This window comes from Alnus glutinosa, chromosome 13 (assembly GCF_958979055.1).
Source record: "Alnus glutinosa chromosome 13, dhAlnGlut1.1, whole genome shotgun sequence".
NCBI classification, from domain to species: Eukaryota; Viridiplantae; Streptophyta; class Magnoliopsida; order Fagales; family Betulaceae; genus Alnus; species Alnus glutinosa.
In genome coordinates this window covers 21,424,492-21,447,420 of record NC_084898.1, presented here as the reverse complement: position 1 = coordinate 21,447,420, position 22,929 = coordinate 21,424,492, and the positions used below count along the sequence as shown (strand labels likewise).

Here is a 22,929-nt window from a genome sequence, read left to right as displayed (position 1 = left end):
TGATGTTGGGTCTTGATCAGTTAGCCCATGATGTCCCCCAGGATATGCCTTCGGATGACGATCATGATGATGAGCATCACCCAGAAGATGAGGTAGGCGAGGAGCATGCTGGTGACCCAGCGACCGAGCACATAGCGTTCGACCATATTCGGCTGATGGGTAAGTACATTTTTATACATCATTATATCTTAATTTAGTAAGTTCGTATAATATTTAAATTGAATTCTTAATTTATTAATATAATTAAGTTATTTAGTGTTAATATATTAACGTTTTATATTTATTGACTAGGGTATAACCCAGACGGGAGCATATATTTTGAGGTAATTAAGGACCCAGAGAGAAATTGGGTGCTCTCGAGGGGTAAGAAAGTTGTGTTGCAGTACAATGCTGCAACACAACCCGTGGGACGAGCATGCAATCGTTATAGACGGGCTGCGGGCAAGATGTTACGGAGCGGGTCCCACATTCACTTGCGGGACAAATGGGCAAAGGTAGATAAACAGATTAAGCAGGCGATGTGGGATGCCATAATGGTATGTGTATGAAACTAATATATGTATTTTGTGAAATTAAAGTTAAGATGATGTTTTTATTGAACTACTAAAATTAATCATTAGATTGAATGTGCAGCAAGAATTTTATGTTCCCGTATCCGTCGACCAGCGCCTGGCACAGAATGAATTCTGGGGTGATATGGGTCGTAAGCACCGTTCGTGGAAGTTGAAGTTGAGGACCCAGCTAAATATTCGAGACGGTGACACGCCATTGACAATACGTGCGAGAATGCCAGATACGTTTTTTGATAAGTATGACCGAACGGATGTGGAGGACGTACTGCACGAGTGGTGCACAAAAATAAATGCGGTATGTAGGTCTTTCAATGTATTACTAAAATGTTGTGTTTTTTTAATAAACAGTTCATTCAATCATAGCACATAAGTAATTAAGTGTATCAATTCTTACATTTTTTTGGGAATGTTCAATGTAAAGGCGAGGTCTGAACGAATGAAGCGGCTGCGGGAGCAGAATGACATCCCCCATAGTCTGGGGTCCAAAAGTTATGCCAGATTTAATCACGATGAGGTATGGAACAATATGTACTAACCCTAATTCTTATTTGTACATAATTGTTCTTTCTTAACATTAAATGAATATCCAATGTTTGTTATATATTTATACTGTATGGCGACATGCATCTATATCTGGCACGCCCCCCACTCGCGCCGAGTCGTTTGTGAAGACGCACACAAGGAAAGACAGCACTTACCTTAACGAGCGGACACGGGACCTATGCGTATCTACTGTTATAGGTTATCGATTATTATTAGGTATGCGTGTGATAAAGTATTTATTAATTACCAGTGTTTTGTATGTTGACGACGTACAGGAGCGGATGACACAGAGTTTGTCCACTGATCCTGCTGCCTCGGACCCCGTCTCATCAGATACGGTGCGTTGGGCACCTAGCGACGCGTACGAGCAAGCGGTTGGGCGACCCGAGTATGCGAGTAGGATTCGGCAGGTTGGGCCGAACGTTACTCCTGTTCGCGGGACTTGTTTCTCGTATAGGGCCCGCACACGGGGGGGACCGGCCGAGGGCACGTCTCAGGATTGGGCTGCTCAAAAAATTGCGGAGTTGGAGGGCATAGTGCGGGCCGAGAGAGAGCGGGCTGACAGCATGGAGCAGTGCATACGACAGTTTGATGCTATGGAGCAGCGCATGCGACATTTTGAGGCCTTCATGTCCTCTACAGGATTATCGTTCGTATGCCCTGGTGCTCAGCAGTCTTCACCTGCACACGTAGGTAGTACGTCATCTGTTAGTAGTGCGCCTGCAGGTATGGTTCATATTATGTATACATTTAGGTTTATTTTTAATTTGTTCTCATTACTTGTTTAAATTTGCATATAATATTATGTAGGTTAATTATTTTTATTACTTGCAGGTAATGCGACAACGGTTGGTCCGTTGTCGCCTTCTGGACAATTGCTGAGCCAACAATCCCCTCTCGGGACTCCATCGCCCGTTACACCATCTCTTGCGGGACAATTGACAGTTGGCGAGGTCACGCCCGGGACTGCACCTCGTGATCCGCAGCGACGTCCTCCAGATTTGTGGATATTTTGTATATTTTTTTTTTGTTAGTAACGAATAACTTTATTAAATCAAGATTTTCAAATTTGTTGATATTGTTGTGTAAGTAGTTATTGTTAGTAATGAATATATTTATTAGTACATGGTATTCGAATTTTTAAATATTGTTGTTTTGATTAATTTGTGCAATTTGATTTTGTGATATTTTTGGATTAAATATAGAATATTACACGCGGCCAGTTGGCCGCGTGTACATTAATACACGCGGCCAACTGGCCGCATGTATTATTCTACACACGGCCAGATGGCCGCGTGTATTAATGAACACGCGGCCATATGTTGGCCGCGTGTACATTAATTGGCCGCGCGTATTAATGTACACGCGGCCAATTGTGCATTTAGCGTTCCCCAAGTCCACCGCGTGTATGTACGCGGCTACTTACACGCGGCCAACAGTTCGCCACGTGTACAGTGACTGTACACGCGGCGAACTGCAAGTGGCGAAATTAATGTTTTTTTGTAGTGGGCCTGGGGTGGTTTTTTTTTTCTTTTTTGTTTTTTTTTTTTTAAAAAAAAAGTATATTTATTAACAAAAATTAATAAATGATTGCAAGTTTCCAGTGATACGCCTTTTTAAGTCCCCTCCCCTTCTTTCTTTCTTTCTTTTTTTTTTTTCTTTTTTTTTTTTTCTTCTTCTTTGGTTTGTTCTTGTATTTACATAGTAGTATTTTGGTTACTATGGGCATGACTCTACATGATACCCTGCTTCAAGCAGTACAAAACACAAGCAGCTTAATGCCGCACACTGGTGGCACTGTAACTAAGATCAAACCTAGTAGTCAAGAAACATCAAATACAGAAAAAGGAATCCTCCAAATACTATTAAGTCCTCTGTTGTGAATATAGTTTTTGATCTCTCTTCTATCATCACTGCCTTACGGCAAACCAGTTTCACTTTTAACTTTCCTATTTGTGAAGTCTACATCTTACACACTGTTGTACGATTTAGTCAACTCACGTTGTTAAAAACTTCTGTTCTAGACTTCAGATTTTGCATGGATGTTTTTTTTTTTTTTTTTGGGTCAATGGTTTGCTGCTATTTTCCTCTCTCTTTTTTTTTTCTGTGTTTAATTTTAATTGTTAATTATAACGTGAGGATTTTTGTTATGTAGGACCTTGCTCATTCGGGAGGCGCTTATATTACTTAACAGACTTGTCTCCAATGCTGCATATTCTATTACTGCCTTGCGAGTGTTAACAAATAGCAGAGATATGACCAGCTTGACCATTGACATTGCCAATAGGTTGTCTCGGAAAGGTCAGAGACATTGGCAGTCTGATAGCATGACTAGACAGATGAGGGAATCTGAAATTGTTAACTTAGCTCGAGTATTCAAGAAAAGGGTTTACACATATTTAGGAAATAGCATACCCTAGATCATTCCTTCCCATGGTTCATTTCTTTTTTAGTTTGTACATATCAGCATTCTATAAGAATAGCTGTCAGAAGGCTGCAAAGATGAGGGGTAGCCGTAAACTCATTTTGTCCGTTTTTCTTGGTAATGATCGTAAGATTACCAGATTTGATCTCCAGCAATTTTCTGTCCGTATTGTGAGAAGCTCCTATAGGATCCACCTTCTCAAGTAGAGGCGTGGGCTGCCCAATATTTGCTTGCTTGGGTAGGTGGCCTCCATAAAAACTCTTATCACATTTGCTATTTGAATTTTTAGCAATTTGGGCAGCAAAATTGCTGGGAATAGAGAGAAGATTACCCCCTCATCTGCAAATTTTGGACGACCTTGAAAGAGTGTATTATGAAGATGATGTCGGATATAGAGAGACCAGTTTTGACAATGCAAAAAGTGTTTTTTTCCGAAGTTTTTAGCTTCTATTGGTAATCTGAGACGTATTATTCTGGCCTATTCTGTGTAGCAAATCTACTGTACATCTTTGACATAAAAGTCTGCCGGCTCTATTAGTTTCTTGTATATCATGAGACCAGAAGTTTGCTTGATTTTATTGGCTTTGGCTGCGGGCCATGCGTGGGCGTGTGTTTCATTATCTCTAATCGATTAAAATTATTATTTTTGCATCTGTTTGGTTTTGGAAAACTCTTTGCTCTCTCTACTTATATTCAAGCAATGAAGAATATCTTGCTGTCTCACTGGAAGAGGAATTATGTTTACGGAGAGAAGAATTTGATGTGTTTTTTATTTTTATTTTTTAAAATTTTAATTATTATTATTATTATTTATTTATTTTTGTTTTCTTCTAATTGAAGAGGGTGAAGAATTTGATGTTGGTTATGCTTCTTTTGAACAAAATATGAGTGGTTTGTGTTAAGAGTATTTATACGTGCTTATTTGTGTACAATCAATCTCTTATAGGGGTGGTAAATGAGTCAAGTTATTTGTGAACTTGGTTTGGCTTGGCCCGGTTAAACTCAATTTGAATAATAAATGAGCTATTTGCGAACACAAAATATGCTTGAGTATTAAAGATAAATACTTGTATAAACTTGTTTCGGCTTAAATAATGCTTGTATATTAGTTATATATGTATATTAGTTGTTTAAAGATATTATATAGGTTACTTCAATATTGTGACGACCCGTTTTTTTTTTTTTTTTTATACAAAACGTAAAACGAGTCCTCACAGTGGCACGACGATATGTCGCAAAGCCAACATATGGCACATGCCCCATAACATGTACCTGATAATCAGAGTATAACATACATCTATCTATGCAGCGGAAAACATATATCTGAATAGCGGAAATTACAACTTACACATCTATCACAAATTAATTACAACAAAGAGCCATTTAACATCTATCTGTTTGAGTCTTATTAACACTATAACAATAATGGCTTAACAATTAATAAGTGACACAAACGTCACAAGCCATACCAAACCTATAAAATAGTGGACAACCCGTGGTCCGACAATTACAACTGTCGCGGCGAGCTTCAGTTATAATATCCCAAGCACACTGCTACCGACCCATCGACTATACCGTAGTACCTGCAGCCAAAGAAACATCATCTACACGGTTGTGGTGGTATCCACATCCGCATAGGTGAAATAGTGAGTTCACCGCCTTAGTATACCTCATACTAAGACCTCAGGGGTATAAGATTAACTGAGTTTTCACAAAGAACCAACCTCTATTTATTTTTAGTCGTGCGAGCACTATATTAGCCACCATTTACCAACAGCTAATGCAGCAAACACCGACTATTTAGAAAACATTTAAAACATACTATATAGCTGTGAACATATGTAGAAGTTCCAATCTACCGCTTGGAAGATTCTACATATAGACTCCTCTATAATAATACTTTTCACCGGTCGCTTGGACATATGTGCACACGATCACTCCATCACAGATATCACGTATACACATAAGTCTTAAGCAAAGAACTTGGCATCTTACTCTTCCGTACTAGGACAACATCCGTCAACAAAACACTCGCAACACCATCTCTAATCGTATTTCAGCTTCGTGCCTTGACGCCAGTAGATCATGAGAGCACTAGAGCTAAACTCAATCATGCTAACACGTCTTTCCTGGAGAACAAGAACAGTCAACCTTCCTACTCATAGACATGCCATTACTCGCACCTGGGCAATCATGTATCCATGTACTTTCAAGTTCAATGTATGCTATTAACACATGTGACCATCCGATAAAAGTATACATAAGATCTTTTCCATGAAGACTCTTATGCATACCAATACGTCTAGTAAAACTACTCATAACATAAAAACATCACTCATTAAACAATGCTATACATGATATGCATGACTGGGTCTACTGGGGCTTCGGTCCCCCACGATGCTGATAACTGCTGTTTTACTGTGTATCCTGTTCCTTTACTGCTGTACTACTGTTGATGTATGCTCTATACTACATGCTCAATGTTCCGTGCTTGACCAGTATATATTTCACTACTGTATCATGCTCAAATCATGCAATTGTTAAATCACGTCCTTTTAAAACTAAACAAATCCAGCATTTTACCCAACACTTTGAAATCATTCAAAACTTAGTTTCTTTATCAAATCTACGCAGTTTCAACATGACATGTTCTCAAACAATTTGCATAATTTAAATCTCAACCGCAGAACTTAACACTTTAAATCTATTCAATACTTTTCACTCATACACTATCTCTTTAACATCATTGATATAGTTTAAACATAATCGAAACTAAACAAATCATCTCAAAGCATATACATTTCATCATATGGTTGGTTCGGTTTCATAAACAATATATATATTTTTATCAATCCAATACATATAAAAATATATATTTTCTCAGTGAGTGGAATACCCACCTTGGCTGCATTGGACTCCAACTCGAACACTCCTTGGACTCTAGTCACTTGGACTCTACATTGGAGAACCACTTAAAGTCTCCAATCCGAACATGATCCTGCAAACATTGGTAGCATTAGACTATGCTATTGAATCACATACTCTATGACATCCTAACTACTCGCGTGCTCACATGTCACATTACTCGCTTCTAAAGCTAGCTAGGTATCCTAAACTACTTATTAGGCTAATCATTGGTTATAAGTTCTTATTATATCTTGCTTATTAATTTGGAGATGTATTTACTATTTTATTCGCCTACATATTATTTATTACATCACATTATTATTGTGAATCCATTAATGATTTGTTGCTTATTTACTAAGTTAACATTATATATTTAACATGTATGCATGCATATGTATATATGTACATATATACGTATACATATACAATACTTAAACCTAGTCCATTAATACACTAAATTACTTGGTGTACGTAGATAAGTAAATTGGAAACCAAGTTACCTTACTATCATTATTAGACATTAAGCTTATGGTTTGTTTATCCCCATAAGCCTAATTCAGTAATAAACTTAAGTACTTTTAATATAAGTGATAAGTGCATTAGTTATTTAATTACTAACCATATAAATAGTTTAGATTATAGAACCTTAACTTTATACAACATATTAATCTAATAGCTCTTTTTAAGCTACTTACGATCACATAGTATAATATACATTCTTAAAGCTTGAGGCATATACATTAACCTCAAAGCCAAACATTATACTTAGGCTTAATTTGCTATTAGTCCACTACCATTCCACATAAATGCTCCTACCTTATTATTGATACACTTATCCATTAAGTCTTTCCAACCTGGGACCCTAGTGATTTAATCTTAAGGGTTATCTAAATGTCTTTAACTATATTATACTAAAATCCCATAATCTATTTATATAATCACTTTACCTATTCATGGGTTTATTCTTTTGTTATGCCCACATACTTTATTTGCTCGTTTACTCAATGTAGTCTTTACTCATTTATTTTCTTACTAGTTTATAACCAACTCAACCCCAATAAGGGCATAACAATCTAAAACATAACCAACCACAACACTTTCCAAGATCATCAATTTCACATACACATATTTAGTCATTTCCGAAAGAGGATTCAATAACCATGAACTTCTCTCCAAACAACATTTCATCACAACACCTATTAAAATCACTCTCTACACACGGCTACCACAAGGAACTAACCAAACCATTCGACCATTTCCTTGTGACATTAACCGGAACCTATCCTCAACCAAGCTCCACCAACAAGACTCAATAAAACATCATCAAATCAGCCATTAAAAACAAATCCATAATTTCATCATTAAACCCAACAATTCCCATCATGAAACTAACACCCAAAAATCACCTAAACCGATAATCCACAACAAAATAACACAACTAATTCACTGAGCCTTCAAACCCTCAAATCAGCCTTCATCCACAACAACAAACCACATTCAACAATTCAACACCAATAATCAGCCCAAATCAGTACCTAGCCAAACAGTACACACACACACCACTCAACCGATCAAGAATCCAAAACACCCATCCAACTACAATAATTCCTCAAATCAAACATTGTGTACTGATCAAATAGCACAATATCCATAATTATACACTCAATCGGCCAACAGTAGAGAATCCCTAAAATCATAATCCAACCAAACCCTAATTTCACACTAATCCAATCAACAATTAATCTACAAAATTAGCAACTAGGAATTAACAAGAAATTACCTAATAAAATAGAGCTCAAGAACCACAGAAAATTGTCACTGTTTTCGCCGAAAATCCATACCGGGACTGTCGGAGAACTCGCCGGAATTCGACACTGGAGGATCGGCCACGTAGCTCCGTCGGAGAATCCCTGAACGGCCGGATCTCCCTCGGCACTCCCTCTCTGTTTCGCCTCTGCCAGACCCGTCGGGATTCGGGTGAATCGGGTTCAACTCAGGGTCACGGGTCTCGGGTTTTCTGGGCTCACGGGTTGCCGGAAACCGCATCTCAGGTCGCCGATCCATCACTGGTTCGCCGGAGTTCGTTAATGGAGGATCGGGTCCGGGTCTAGGCTTCGGGTCTGGTGGTTACTCGGGTCACTGGGTCGCGGGTCACTCGAACTAACGGGTCTCTCCATCTCTGCGTCTCACTCTCTCAATCTCTCATGGGCTGGTGCACAGAAGAAGTAGGAGAAATGGGTAGAAGAAAGGAAGAGGGAGGCTGGTGGGTGCGTGAGAAAGGAGAAGAAAGGAGAAAGAAAAAAGGAAAAAAGAAAGGAAGAAGAGGAGAGTGGCGTGAGTGAGTGTGTGGCTGAAAAGTGAGGGAGAGAATTATCTTCTCTCATCCAACCACAAGCCAACACGTGGCAGTGGGTGGGATTTTCTTATTTTAAAGCCCCCCATTTATATAAATTACAATAGAATCCCATTTTATAAAAACTCTATCATTTAACAATTAACATTTTGCCCTACATAATTTTAAACCACACATTTGTTAATATAATTAATTACTCACTCAACTAGGACCCACTATGATACTACAATTATATTCCTATTATTCTATCTTAGGCATTTTATTTTGGCAATATAAATATCAACACCTAAAATAATTATTAGTCTCACAATTTAATAAATACAATTTATTAAACGCTAAATTCCTATTAATTTTTCTTGGTCTTCACAAATATGGGTTTATATGTATGTATATATATATATATATACCCAATCATATAAAAATTAATATAAGATTGTAGACTTGTAGTGTAAAAGTATTAACATACAAAAGAATAAATGCTAACTATAGTTAATTCTTAGATAAATAGTTAATACTATGAACTAGTTATAACATATTTAACTATATAACTACATGCTAATAATTAATTTGATAGTGTAGGTATATAATATTGTGACATGGTTAAGTTGTAAAGACCAAGAAAATAAATAGGAAATTTAGCAGTTTAATAAATTATGCTTATTAAATAGATGAGATTAATAATAGATTTTAAGTGATTATGTTTATATAATTGAAAAATAAAGAGTTTAAGGTAAGGGGTAAAATGTAGTTAGTTTTAATGTGGGGGTTAAATAGCAATTAACAAATAAAAGAATTAAAGTTGAGGGGCATTTTAGTAATTTCCCTCTTTTTCTCCCTTATCCATTTTCTTTTCCTTTTCTTTTCTTTCCTTTCTTTTTCTTCTTTTTCTCCTCGGTGGACAGCAGTCCACGACTGCTTGTTCTTTTCTTCTTGTTCTTCTTTCTTCTTCTTTCTACTTCTTATCTGTTCTTCTTTTCTTCTTCTCTTTACCGAATGAGTGAGTTGAGAGACAGTGAGAGAATGAGGGAGAGATCGTGGGATTGAGAGAGTGGAGAGACAGAGAGATGAGACCGAGAGAGAGATGCCGTGAGGAAGACCTGACCTCCGTGAGGTCCGGTTTTCCGGCCAACCATGGTGAGTCGCAGGGGACGTCGGCGGAGCTGGAGGACGCGATTTCCGGCAGAACCCAGACCCAATTTCTGGCGAACCCGTGCGTTGAAACCCATCTAACCAGTGAGCTTAGAGTCGTTTGGATATTGGGAGTACAAGCAATCTGAGGTGGGTATTCCACTCACTGAGAAAATATATATTTTTATATGTATTGGATTGATAAGAATATATATGTTGTTTATGAAACCGAACCAACCATATGATGAAATGTATGTTTTGAGATGATTTGTTTAGTTTCGATTATGTTCAAATATTATCAATGATGTTTAAGAATTGATGCATGAGTGAAAGGTGTTAATTGATTTAAAGTGTTTGAGTATGTTTTGCGGTTGAGATTTAAATTATGCAAATTGTTTGAGAACATGTCATGTTGAAACTGCGTAGATTTGATAAAGAAACTAAGTTTTGAATGATTTCAAAGTGTTGGGTAAAATGCTGGAATTGTTTAGTTTTAAAAGGGCGTGATTTCAACTGCATAATTTCAGCGTGACACAGTAGGAAATATATACTGGTCAAGCACGGAACATTGAGCATGTAGTATAGAGCATACATATCAGAGTAACAGTATCAGCAGAGTAACAGTATCAGCACATTGAGGCAGTATCGGCAACGCATTGAGGCATGCATAGCATATATAGCATTGTTTTGTGAGAGATGTTTTTATGTTATGAGTAGTTTTGCTAGACGTATTAGTATGCATAAGAGTCTTCATGGAAAAGATCTTATGTATATTTCTATCGGATGGTCCATGTGTTAATAGCATACATTGAACTTGAAAGTACATGGATACATGACTACCCAGGTGCGAGTAATGGCATGTCTATGAGTAGGAAGGTTGACTGTTCTTATTCATCAGGAAAGACGTGTTAGCATGATTGAGTTTAACTCTAGTCCTCTCATGATCTACTGACGTCAAGGCACGAAGCTGGAATACGATTAGAGATGGTGTTGCGAGTGTTTTGTTGAAGGATGTTATCCTAGTATGGAAGAGTAAGATGCCATGTTCTTTGCTTAAGACTTATGTGTATACGTGATATCTGTGATGGAGTGATCATGTGCACATATGTCCAAGCGACCGGTGAAAAGTATTATTATAGAGGGGTCTATATGTAGAAACTTCCAAGGAGGGATGTCTGGAACTTCTACATATGTTCACAGCTATATAGTATGTTTTAAATGTTTTCTAAATAGTCGGTGTTTGCTGCATTAGCTGTTGGTAAATTGTGGCTAATATAGTGCTCGCACGACTAAAAATAAATAAGGGTTGGTTCTTTGTGAAAACTCAGTTAGTCTTATACCACTGAGGTCTTAGTATGAGGTATACTAAGGCGGTGAACTCATTATTTCACCTATGCGGATGTGGATACCACCACAACCGTATAGATGATGTTTCTTTGGCTGCAGGTACTTCGGTATAGTCGATGGGTCGGTAGCAGTGTGCTTGGGATATTATGACTGAAGCTCGCCGCGACAGTTGTAATTGTCGGACCACGGGTTGTCCACTATTTTATAGGTTTGGTATGGCTTGTGACGTTTGTGTCACTTATTCTTTGTTAAGCCATTATTGTTATAGTGTTAATAAGGCTCAAACAGATAGATGTTAAATGGCTCTTCGTTGTAATTAACTTGTGATAGATGTATAAGTTGTAATTTCCGCTATTCAGATTTATGTTTTCCGCTGCATAGATAGATGTATGTATACTCTGATTATCAGGTACATGTTATGGGGCATGTGTCATATGTTGGCTGAGCGACACATAGTCATGCCACTGCGATGACTCGTTTTATGTTTGTATATAAAAAAAATAAAAAAACGGGTCGTCACATAAGTTGTGAATTAACATATTTAATAAGCTCCAAAATGATATATTTAGTAGTTAGTACGTTAAACTTGTTGAGGTGCTCATGTAGATATGTATTTTCTGCCATCTGTAATGAGTATAACTATTTCTTCATATAGCTGGGGTGGCTTGACCACCCCAAAAGGGCTGGCTATCTAATCGGCGGCCACCTCTTTTTTTTTTTTTCAAATTGTTTTTTTTTAAAAAAATAATAATAATTTTTTAAGTTTAATATATTTATATTTTTAAAATATTCATTTTTTTATTAAGAGTGACACGTGTTGCTATTTTATTGGCATTGACGTGGCACCGAAAGGAATCCGTAAAATTTTTTAGCGGAATCCGACTCTAGGGAGCAATTTGTAAATTATACTAACCACATGGATCTATGAATGAATTTTGATATTACATGGAGCGATTTGTAGTTTAGGCCAACTATAAGGACCAATAATGCCACTTTTCTTATATGTAAATAGAACTACGTTTTGCAACTTCTTCTTTTGTCAAAGATTGCAACATCCTTCATTTGTTATTTATTTATTCCAAATAGAGTTGCTGTCATGAGTTGAAGCATATAGATTTCGACTGAAATTTTGAGTTTGTGAACATGTACATAATACTTTAAATCGTTTACAGGGGGTTGTCTAACTTTATTGGCTTTTCTACTCCTGAAACCACTCCTCCAAAATAAATGAATGCTAAACCAGAAGTTAGGGAATCGATAACTCTTGTGACAACTACTGTTGAAAGTGTATTCAAGTAATGAATATTGTTAAAAATTGTTTACCTAAATTGAATAGGAAATCATTAGATGGATGATTGTTTAGTTACATACATTGAGAATGACATATTCAAAATTATCAACAATGAAGAAATCATGCAGTGATTCCAAAATATAAAGACTCATCGAGGAAAATTGAATAAATTAACGTTAGACGTGACATTAAATTGTAAGTTACATTTATATGTTTTAAACAAAAATTAAATTTTGTTGAATTGTTTATTTATTTTGTTAATTATATTCTTTAATAATTTTTTGTTCAATTTTCTTTTTTATAAAAAAATCTTGACCCTCCAAGCCAAAATCCTAGAACCGCCGCTGCACATCATCATTCATTGAAAATGTAGGCTTTGAAAAGTTTCAAGATTCCAAATATGACATATTTACCAATAGATAGTTGAAAAACCAGCACAAAACTTTCATGGGAAATGAAAACTTGGAGCAATCATTATTTAATCAGTGTCTGCATACAAGTCATGCAAAGCTGCAGACTGAGTTCAACTATTGAGGCTGAGGTTTATTTGGGGGGATTTGCAAAGTCTTCACCAACATTTCCAACATGATTGAGTGCAAAGTTCACAACCAGAGAATTCTACAAGAAATTTGGTCCTGACTAATTTCAGAAAAAAAATATATATAATTTTTTTCGAGCACGGGGCTACTTCCAATACGGCGGAAGTTCATGGCTCCTGGTGGGAGCTGAAACCTCTCCCTCGCTTGATCTATCTAAGGAGTAGACATCCCAAGCACCATCTCTCCAGTAGGTAGAGTTGATCTCAGGGACATGTGCAACCTTCCAATAATCCCCACCTTCAATTTCTGGACGTATGCTCAAGATTAACTCATTAGGCATGTCAAAAAATTCCACCAGTTTCAGCTTGCTAAGGTTTTCGATACCTGATGGCAGCCTGTGCAGGGATTTGCAGCGCTGCAGGATTAGCTTTTCAAGGAAAGGCATTGCTCCCATTTCTACTGTAACCGTCTTCAGTGCATCCAACTTGTCAAGGCCTAAAACCTTCAGCCTCTGAAACCCTTCAGCCTTGAACTGCAATATCTCTCCCTCATAAACCTGCAGAAATTCAAGATGTACAAGATTGGGCAGACCTTGAAGCGATTCAAGTGGATCAACCTTCAGTTGACTCCACTTCAAAGACACCTTTGCCAAACTATGGAGAGAAGATATCCAGTATGGTAACTTCTCTAAGCATCCTGTCAAATATATCCGCTCAAGAAATGGAGGAGGGAAAGACAGGCTTTCAAGATCGATGATCTCGTCCTCTTTAGCTGACGTTATCGACAAAGCGCGAAGGTTTGTTAGCAAATTAATGGAGGAGCACAGAGCAGCCCCATTTTCTCTTTTGAGCTTTACAATAACAAGCCTCCGCAGTTGATCCAGCCTTCCAAGCTCTTTCATCATATCATCACCGCCATGATCCGCCTCTATGACGCCGAGCTTTTGTAAGAATCGGAGACGTCCGATTTGTGCCACGGCCTTAAAACCATATTTGCAATTGAAGTGTGCATAGGATTCAATCTCATACCGATACACCAATAGGTGGCGAAGTTTCTGAAGCCGCGAGATCTCAGCAGGCAATGTACTCACCCCTGTGTGTTTAAGATCAAACGTCTCCAGGTTCTGAAGATTCCCAATTGAGCTTGGAATGATTTCTATCTCTGTTCCCCTCAAGCTTAGATATTTCAGAAGGAACAGCTTGGTGATCTCATTTGGGAATATCGCTAGAGGTGCACCTTGCAAATCTAACAAATTAAGTAGTCTGAAATCAGGAGGAAACAAAAGGGATTTTGAAGACTTAGACAGTGATGATTCTACCCTTTGAAACATGAGCAAAGAGCGAAGCCGACCGTTGCTCTTGGTTTCTGGTACATCCTGCGTGGCTTTATGTATTGACAGGCGACGAACTTTGTCAGGCCACATCATGTTTTGTCCTCCTCGAGCTATGGTTGCAAAATTTTGGTCACTTGACTTTGAAATGATTATCTCGCGGAGAAGATCATGGATGCGACATGTTTTGATCCTCCCTTCGCTGGTCGTCCCTGCCACTTGGATTAAACTTCTGTTCAAGAGCTCGTAGAGGTAGCCCTCTGCAACTTCTTCCAACACCTTTCCTTCTTTTTCTTTCACAAACCCTTCTGCTATCCATAACCGAATCAGTCTCATTTTGTCAATGGGATAACTTGCAGGAAAGGTGCTAAAATACAGAAAACAAGACTTTAGACTGTAAGGTAAATCATGGTAGCTGAGTAACAATATCTTTTCCATGCTATTGAGTCTAACATTTTCTTTAAGTTCATCAGCAAGGCTACGTTGAATCAGATCCCATTCATCTATCCTGTTCTTGGTCCCCAAAACACCACTGATTGCCACAATTGCAAGAGGCAATCCTTCACATCTTCCGAGGATACTTTCGGTAATACTCTTCAAATCTGGAGGGCAAGAGTTATCCCAAAAAGTTTTTCTGCAAAATAAAGTCCAGGATTCTTCAGGAGACAGAGGGTTCAAAGGATAGACATTACCATTGAACTCCTTGCAAGAGACAGAGGCAACTTCAGAGTTGCGTGTTGTGAGCATGACTCGACTGCAGCTGTTGTTTGGCAATGTATGTTTGACTGCATCCCAATCATCCATATGCCACACATCATCTAACACAACAAGGTACCTCTTATGCTGCAGAAAGCTTTTGATTTTTGTTCTTAGCTGATCAGTGCTCATGCTGTCCATTCCTTGAGGAACTGGTTTCCTTTTCACCTTGTAGAGTTGCTGAACCATGCCTTTTAGGAGATCTTCCATCTTAAAAGATTGAGAAACGGTTACCCAGGCACGGTATTCGAACTGCAGCTTCACTTGTGCATCATCATATACTTTCTTTACCAGGGTGGTCTTCCCCAACCCCCCCATGCCGACCACCGAAACCACTTCGCGTCCGCTATCATCCTGGATAAGCCAGCTGATCAGCTGCTTTTTGGGATTTTCAATGCCCACAAGGTCAGCTTCTTCTAGCAGAAGGGCATCCTGTCGGCGGTCATGACAGGTCTTAGCAGTAATCTTGGTGTCAACTATAGTAGTTTCACCCTGGAATCTCTGGCGTCCCTCCGAGATACTTTCAAATCTGGATTTGATTTGTTGTATTTCGGAAGCAATATGATGGCGAGCTTTCAAATTCCTCATGGAGGAAACAACTTTACTAAGAGAAGCATTTAAATCATTCCCAGGAGGATTTGTAAGTTCAACTACAAGCCTGTATTCATCAAGAACATCTTCAATATCGTAAGCCACATCTCTCACTTGCTTCACCCACACGTCAAGTTGAGGACTCCTCTCCTCCATTTCATCAGCAGTTCTTAGGAAGGCCTTCATGTTCGCCAGTTCATCTGCGATCCACATGGTTTCTTCCTTCGCCCCCTTCAGTAGTTGCACCTCTTCTTGCATCAAGGCCGTCAGCTTGTCAAGTACATAGGTAACCGCAATTTCAGCCATTGTTTCTAAGTTTTTCCTCAAACCAGCCTTTGTGTTTCTGAATATAGTATTTGTGTTTTTGAGACTCTAAAGAAACCAGGCTAAACACCTCTATTTTCTTTTTCTTTGGTGGATAAGCAAGGGTAATTGGAGATGAGGTTTCTGTATACATTTTGGGTTGCTCTTCTTTTTATAATCATTCTAGGAGGCAGTACTGCCAACTGGTTCATGAGGTTGTAGCAGAAGAAACGCTCAAGTTGCCCAATAAAAATAATTATTTTCATCCATTTTTCAAACCAGTGAACTGGCCAATGAATTCTAAACTTGTTATTCCCGGCTGCTTCAAAGTTTTCTTAAGAAACAAATCAAACAACTCCGACCACAAAATATTTAAATCTATTATCCAAGTTTATGTCACGTCAAAACGAACCCAATATTCTGTAGGTTTTAATATCTCATTACCTTGTAACTTCCTCTATTTTATCCCCTTGGTAAATTGCCATGCTCCACGTGCACTACTTTCCAACCCAGTTGCAGACAAGTCAAAATTTCCAGATATCTTCTGGATTTCGTTTTTGACACTCAATCGTCTTTTCTGTTTAATCTGACTTATTAAATATATTTTTGAATCCCATGGCAACTGGTAGCCAAGTCAATCACAGGAAGCATCTCAAAATCAACCACCTCAAATGGACTTCCCTATCAGTTTGCTTGCCTCGATCCGTAGCCGCGTGACGATCATGACTTTATCAAGCCTTCTTCTCCGTACACAGAAATGTTGACTCACATATTTTGACCAAACTTGAAGAACAGAAATTTCATGGTGCCTTCTTTTTGTTTGAATGATGATTGAGTACATATGTTTCACAAGTAAAGGCAGACGGTTCTGGAATATTCAATGATGCCAGCCTGAAAGCTTCAACATTTTTAACTTTCATTCCAACTTACTGCTTTTGGCCTAGGGTAGTTTAGGTTTGTAATTTAAAAATAACGATTTTAAAATGTGTAAATTAAAAAAGTGTTTTTTTAAAATGTAGTTAAAGATTTGCAAAATTATAGCTTAACCTTTAAAATTTTAAGTTAGAATTTAAAATTTTACATTTTAAAAAAACAACGAAATTTTTTAGTGTTTTTTTTTTTTTTAATTTTTGTTTTTTTTTTTTTTTTTTTTAATTTTTCAAATTTCATTTAGATTAAGGTTTGATATGTCAAATCAGTGTTAGCCATAATAATGCATGACAGGAAAGATGCTGGAAAATTCCTTTGTTTTTTTGTTTTTTGTTTTTTTTCCCTCTGTGTGGGATTTTTTTTTTTTTTTTATTATTATTATTTAATGAAATGGGCCTCCTTGTTGACCTAGCAAAGGAGAAGTGACAAAACCCTGAAAGAAAATTCTCTCAATTGGCAACCCGAAGCGCCACAAATCACAATCCCTTGGATAAAGATAGTTTTTTTTTTTGTTTTTTTTTTTTATTATTTTTATTTTTTATGTTTTTTTATTTTATTTTATTTTATATAGTGTACATAAATTAGTCTATTCTTATAAGATTAGATGGGATTTGAATTTGTGGATCCAACGTAAGTCAAATAAATTTATTAGTGAATTGAAAAAGGTTGGGTGAGGTGGGCACAATCACTAATCACTACCATATTCTAGATAATGGAGAGATAGAGAGTGGGAGGGGGGTCAAGCTTTTTGCCCCGGTTTTCAAAATTTAGCACACTAGAAAATCCCCCACTTCCCCTTTTATTTGATTGAAGGGTGAGCCCAAAAATGTTGACAATATGAAAAATATCTAACTAATAATCAAGAAGCACCATCAATATATATCATTATTATCGTCCTCACAACCATCATTATTGCTTGATGGCCTTGGTATGAAAAGTGCTTTATAGGAGTGTGGCTCCTTTTATCTTTTTTTTTTTTTTTGGTAATAGAAGTACTTTCAAGCAAATAAGCACTCTTTGTGTTGCTACCGTTATACTTAATTCTCCAATAACCCTTCAAAGTTATCCCATCTAATCTTCAAAGCATAAAAAATTAGAAAAAAAAAATAATAAAATTATCCTACTGGTCTTTAACAATAAAATTTTTTGACCCTCAGCTTCTGCCCATAATCATTTTTTATTCTGTCCCTAATTTGTAGGATATATGTACTATTGCTCAAAGTAGTTAATGATTGATGCCTCCATCTTAATATCCACCAGCTTTCTAGAAAAATCTAAAGACAACTTGATTTGGACAATGAAAAAAAAAATTAAAAAAAAAAAAAAAAAAAAGTATTCGACAAAGTCAGCTTATAGGTTACAAAAACAAAATTTTATTGGGTCTAAGGAGTACGTACCCCTGGAGATCATAAAGGAGTAGTGGAAGCCATTTTGGAAGGCCAAGATCCGTGATAGGCTTAACCTGCTTTTGTGCAAAGTCGTTTCTTCTTAGAGGTATGTTAAGTAGAAATAGGGTGGTTAGGGAGGGTATTTTTGCTCTTTTTTCAGTGTTATTTTTTTTTTCTTAGGATAAAAGAGTTTATAGCATCAAGAAGGTCAAGCCAGTGTAAGAAAAAAAAAATTATTAACAATTCCAGCTACCTCAAGGCTTTCAACAGTCTTTTTTTTAAAAACAAAAACTTAAATAGTATCGGAATTCAACATAACAACAGTATTGGAATGTAACATCAAAACATTTCTACCATCCTCCCTAAATATATAAAATACAGTGGACAAATATAAAATATATCTCTGATTTCTCTTGCCTATAATCTTGAACATATAAATGTCTTTTAACAGCTTTTGCACAGGAAAAACACCTCTAGCTTCTTCATTATTGCACAAATTAAATAAACAAAATAAAACTTGTGTTAATAATTGGTCTAAATGTACAAATATCTGCTTCTATTATCTAACTATATAAGAATGTACATACATCCATATATGTTTAAAATTAAACTGTTAAACAAGAATTAAGAAATTGAGAAAAGTTTCTTTCTTTTTCCATTGTAGAACTTGTAGTCCCTCTGTTTTTTCAGTTTTCAATATCTTTTTCTTCTTCACATGAAGTAGTTAGAAAGATGGATAAGAGTTGGATGAAGTTGCCACGAAGTTCGCGAGAGTATATTTGCGGGGTTATGGCGTTTGTGAAATTTGCACGTGAACATGAGAGTAGAAAAGGGGTCATTGTGTGCCCCTGTAAGAAGTGTTTGTTGGAAAAATCATGGTCTTGTGAAGTTGTATTTGTCCATTTAACTTCAGGTGCTGGGATTATTGAGGGTTACACTAAGTAGATAATGCATGGGGAATCACTTGTCCCTCCCATTCATAACGAGACAATACATGAAGCTCCTAGAACGATTCAAGTGGATAGCATTCCACTACATGGGGGGTCCAGTGGGATGCAAGACATGCTTACTGACGTTTTTGCGATGCACGATGTTTGTGTAGAAGTCGGTGGGTCTCAAGTGGGAGTAGACGCCGAAGCCGAAGCCGAGTCTGTGGATGTTGAAATTGAAGACTCTAACAGGGTGCCGAATAAGTTAGAAGAATTGCTAAAGGATGCCGATACGCCACTCCATGGAAATACAAAACATAGCAAATTGGGAGCTATTGTGCGTCTATTTAGTATTAAGTGTATGGGCGGTTGGAGCAATACATCATTCTCCATGTTGCTCGAATTCATCAATGAGCTGATGCATCCAGATGCAAGTTTGCCTAAAGACACATGCGAGGCAAAAAAGTACATGAAGGATTTGGGCCTTGAGTATGAGAAGATATCGGCTTGTCGCAAAGGTTGTATGTTGTTTTGGAGGGAAAATGAAAAGTTGGACAAATGTATATTCTGCAATGAGTCCAGGTGGAAAGATGACTTAACTAATGAAGATGGGTCGACAAAAAGTTCGAAAAAAAAAGCCGGTCAAAGTGTTGCGTTGGTTTCCTCTAATACCAAGGCTGCAGAGGTTGTTTATGTCACATTATACATCGCCACATATGAAGTGGCACGCTTAAGGCCGTACAAAAGATGGTGTGTTGAGGCATCCGGCCGATGGAGAAGCATGGAAGGCATTCGATTCACGTTACCCAGTATTCGCATCAGACCCGCGAAATGTGAGGCTTGGTTTAGCGTCATATGGCTTCAATCCTTTTGGGAACATGTCCTTTAGTCACAATACTTGGCCGGTAATGTTAGTATCCTACAATTTGCCTTCTTGGATGTGCATGAAGCAACCGTATTTTATGTTAAGCTTGATTATCCCTGGTCCGAGTGCACTAGGACATAATATAGATGTGTATGTAGCGCCCCTTGTAAGTGAGTTGAAAAAACTATGGGAAGTAGGGGTAGAAACTTTTGATGTAACATCGAAAAAATATTACACAATGCGTTCGGCCTTGATGTGGACGATAAATGATTTTCCGGCATACGGTGATTTGTCAGGTTGGAGTACACATGGCCGGAAAGCATGTCCTTGTTGTAGGCATGAAACGTAATCAACGTGGCTAACTTATGGTAAAAAATTCTGCTTTATGGGACATAGGCAATGGTTGCCTTCGGATCATCCATGGAGAAGAAACAAGAGACGATTCAACGGTGCGCAGGAAATGGTTGGTCCTCCCAAAGGTGCCAGATGGCGATGAGATCATGAGACAATTAGAGTGTGTTGTCAATCGGGCAAGGACCGGACAGAAGCTGTCGGCTGGGGAAGTAGATTGGAAGAGACGAAGTGTATTATATGATTTGCCTTATTGAAAATATCAATTACTACACCATAACATTTATGTGATGCACACAGAGAAAAATGTGGTTAATAACATACTTGGCACGTTATTAGACATGAGCAATAAAACCAAAGACAACCACAAAGTACGTCAAGACTTGCGTAAGATGAAATAGAGACCAGAACTCCATCCATTTATTGTGGAAAACGACAAAACACTTTTGCCCGCAGCTTGTTTCACAATGACGAAAAAAGAGAAGACTGACTTCCTGCAAGTGTTCCATGATGTTAGAGTGCCCGATTGATATTCTTCAAATGTGTCACGTTGTGTCAAGCTCAAGGAATGTACTGTTGGGGGTTTGAAGAGTCATGACAATCACATAATCATGCAACAACTCATGCCAATTGCACTTCGAGGAAACTTACCGGATCATGTTGTGAGGCCTTTAATTGAGCTATTTGGGTTTTTTAGGAATATTTGTTCAAAAGCACTGAGGGTGGAAGATCTGGATCGTCTAGAGAATCAAATACCCATAATCTTGTGCAAATTGGAACGAATATTCCCTCCGGGTTTTTCTACATCCATGGTGCACGTAATCATACATTTAGTACGTGAATGCAAACTGGGCGGACCGGTACACTACAGGTGGATGTATCCCGTTGAGAGATAATGTTAAAATTCTGTTAACTTGACATTTGTTCAACCGAATGACCTATTACAATATATATGTCTTATGTGATGGTCTCATGGTCCGGCTTTAATGTCGGTGCCTTGGTAGATATAAACGTACCGTCCATAATAAGGCCGCACCAGAAGGGTCTATTGCAAAATGTTACATTGTAGACGAATTGTTGACATTTTGCTCGCGATATTTTGTGAACGCGTCTGCGGTCCAAAATAAGGCCCCAAGCCACCAAGAGGAATCGAGAGGGGCGACCAATTGGATAAAACTTGATAATATCACGTTTGAGCAAGCACACCGATATATTTTATTCAACTCTGACGATTTCCTTCAATTTCGCACGTGAGTGACATTAGTAAATACGTATTATACGCTTCTAAATACAATGAAAAGTAACCTATACATCTTTTGTTGACGTATAGGATGCACATAGAGTCGCTAATGGAACCAAACAACCGGGAACGTATCTCGCATCAACAGTTGGAGAAGCAACAGAGGGACTAATTCTGTAGCTGGTACAAGTCATACGTAAGAGAATTGTTGGTTTGAATAATTATTTGCCTATAAAAGCATCATGAAATCCGGTTTTTTAAACAATGTGTCTAAATCACAGGTTGATAAGTTGGCCGAGGCGGATAGAATGACATTGGGAGGGAAACTTGTAAGTCATGCTAAAGGCCTAATGTTTGATGCTGTATGATGAGTGCCAAATATTGCATATGTAGACCCCTTAATTTGCATTTACTAAACCTTTAGTTTTGTTATTTTCTAATGTTTTTTGTTAGTTTTGGTATTTTAGTATTTTGCAGGTCATTGAGAGAAAACAATAGCTTTATGGTGAAAGAAAGCACACTTTGAGAAGACCTAGATGATGTGGTTATGTTCAATCAAATCATGGAAAGGACTAAATCGGAATTTCTCTAATTGGAGTCAAAATCGGATTAGAATTCAAATTCTGCACATGTCATAGTATTTTGGCTATAACTTTCAACTCAAATATCCGATTTAAGTGAATCAAGTGGTGTTGGAAAGCTAACTAAATTTTCTACAAATCCTTATGAAATAGTATTTTCCTAATTCGGACTTCTTCTATGCCAAAAGTGCCTCGCAATAAAATACCGCAAATTTGGACGGATTTGGAGTCCTTTTCCTTCTTGGATTGAGTTTTAAGTCTCCTATTCAAACTATGAGACTAACCTCCGATTTTTCTAGGAATTCTAGGGTTTCTAGGATTTGTTTTCTCCCTATAAATAGACCTCTAAGCTTCAAGAAAAAGTGTGTGAGGCTAGAGCAAAATTTTGGTGTCTTCTTGCAACAATTTTTCTTGTAAGTTCTTTTAATTTTAATGGTTTCAATTCAAGTTTGCATGTTACTTTTAGCCATGAGAGGCTAAATTCTCAACTAAGGTTGAGGATGAAGCCTCACTTATGATTAGCAACAATATTCTCATGTGATGTAATATTTTCCAATTTT

General features: G+C 37.5%; 1 protein-coding gene and 2 long non-coding RNA genes across 3 annotated transcripts; 1 reads left to right on the top strand and 2 right to left on the bottom strand.

Annotated features, from left to right (window-relative positions):
- Positions 1-4,730: 4,730 nt before the first annotated feature.
- LOC133854143 (uncharacterized) lies at positions 4,731-8,743 on the bottom strand. Its single transcript, XR_009896780.1, has 3 exons — positions 8,228-8,743; positions 6,441-6,538; positions 4,731-5,144 (listed from the first exon to the last, which is right to left on the bottom strand). It is a non-coding gene; the product is annotated as an uncharacterized LOC133854143 (long non-coding RNA).
- A 1,291-nt stretch (positions 8,744-10,034) lies between these two features.
- LOC133854144 (uncharacterized) lies at positions 10,035-11,653 on the top strand. The gene is made up of 2 exons (XR_009896781.1): positions 10,035-10,078; positions 11,354-11,653. It is a non-coding gene; the product is annotated as an uncharacterized LOC133854144 (long non-coding RNA).
- Positions 11,654-13,017: 1,364 nt separating this feature from the next.
- LOC133854142 (disease resistance protein RPM1-like) lies at positions 13,018-16,410 on the bottom strand. The gene has a single exon (XM_062290202.1). It carries the CDS (start codon positions 16,086-16,088, stop codon positions 13,251-13,253), a length of 2,838 nt encoding a protein of 945 aa, XP_062146186.1. The 5' UTR covers positions 16,089-16,410; the 3' UTR covers positions 13,018-13,250.
- Between the last annotated feature and the right edge of the window lie 6,519 nt (positions 16,411-22,929).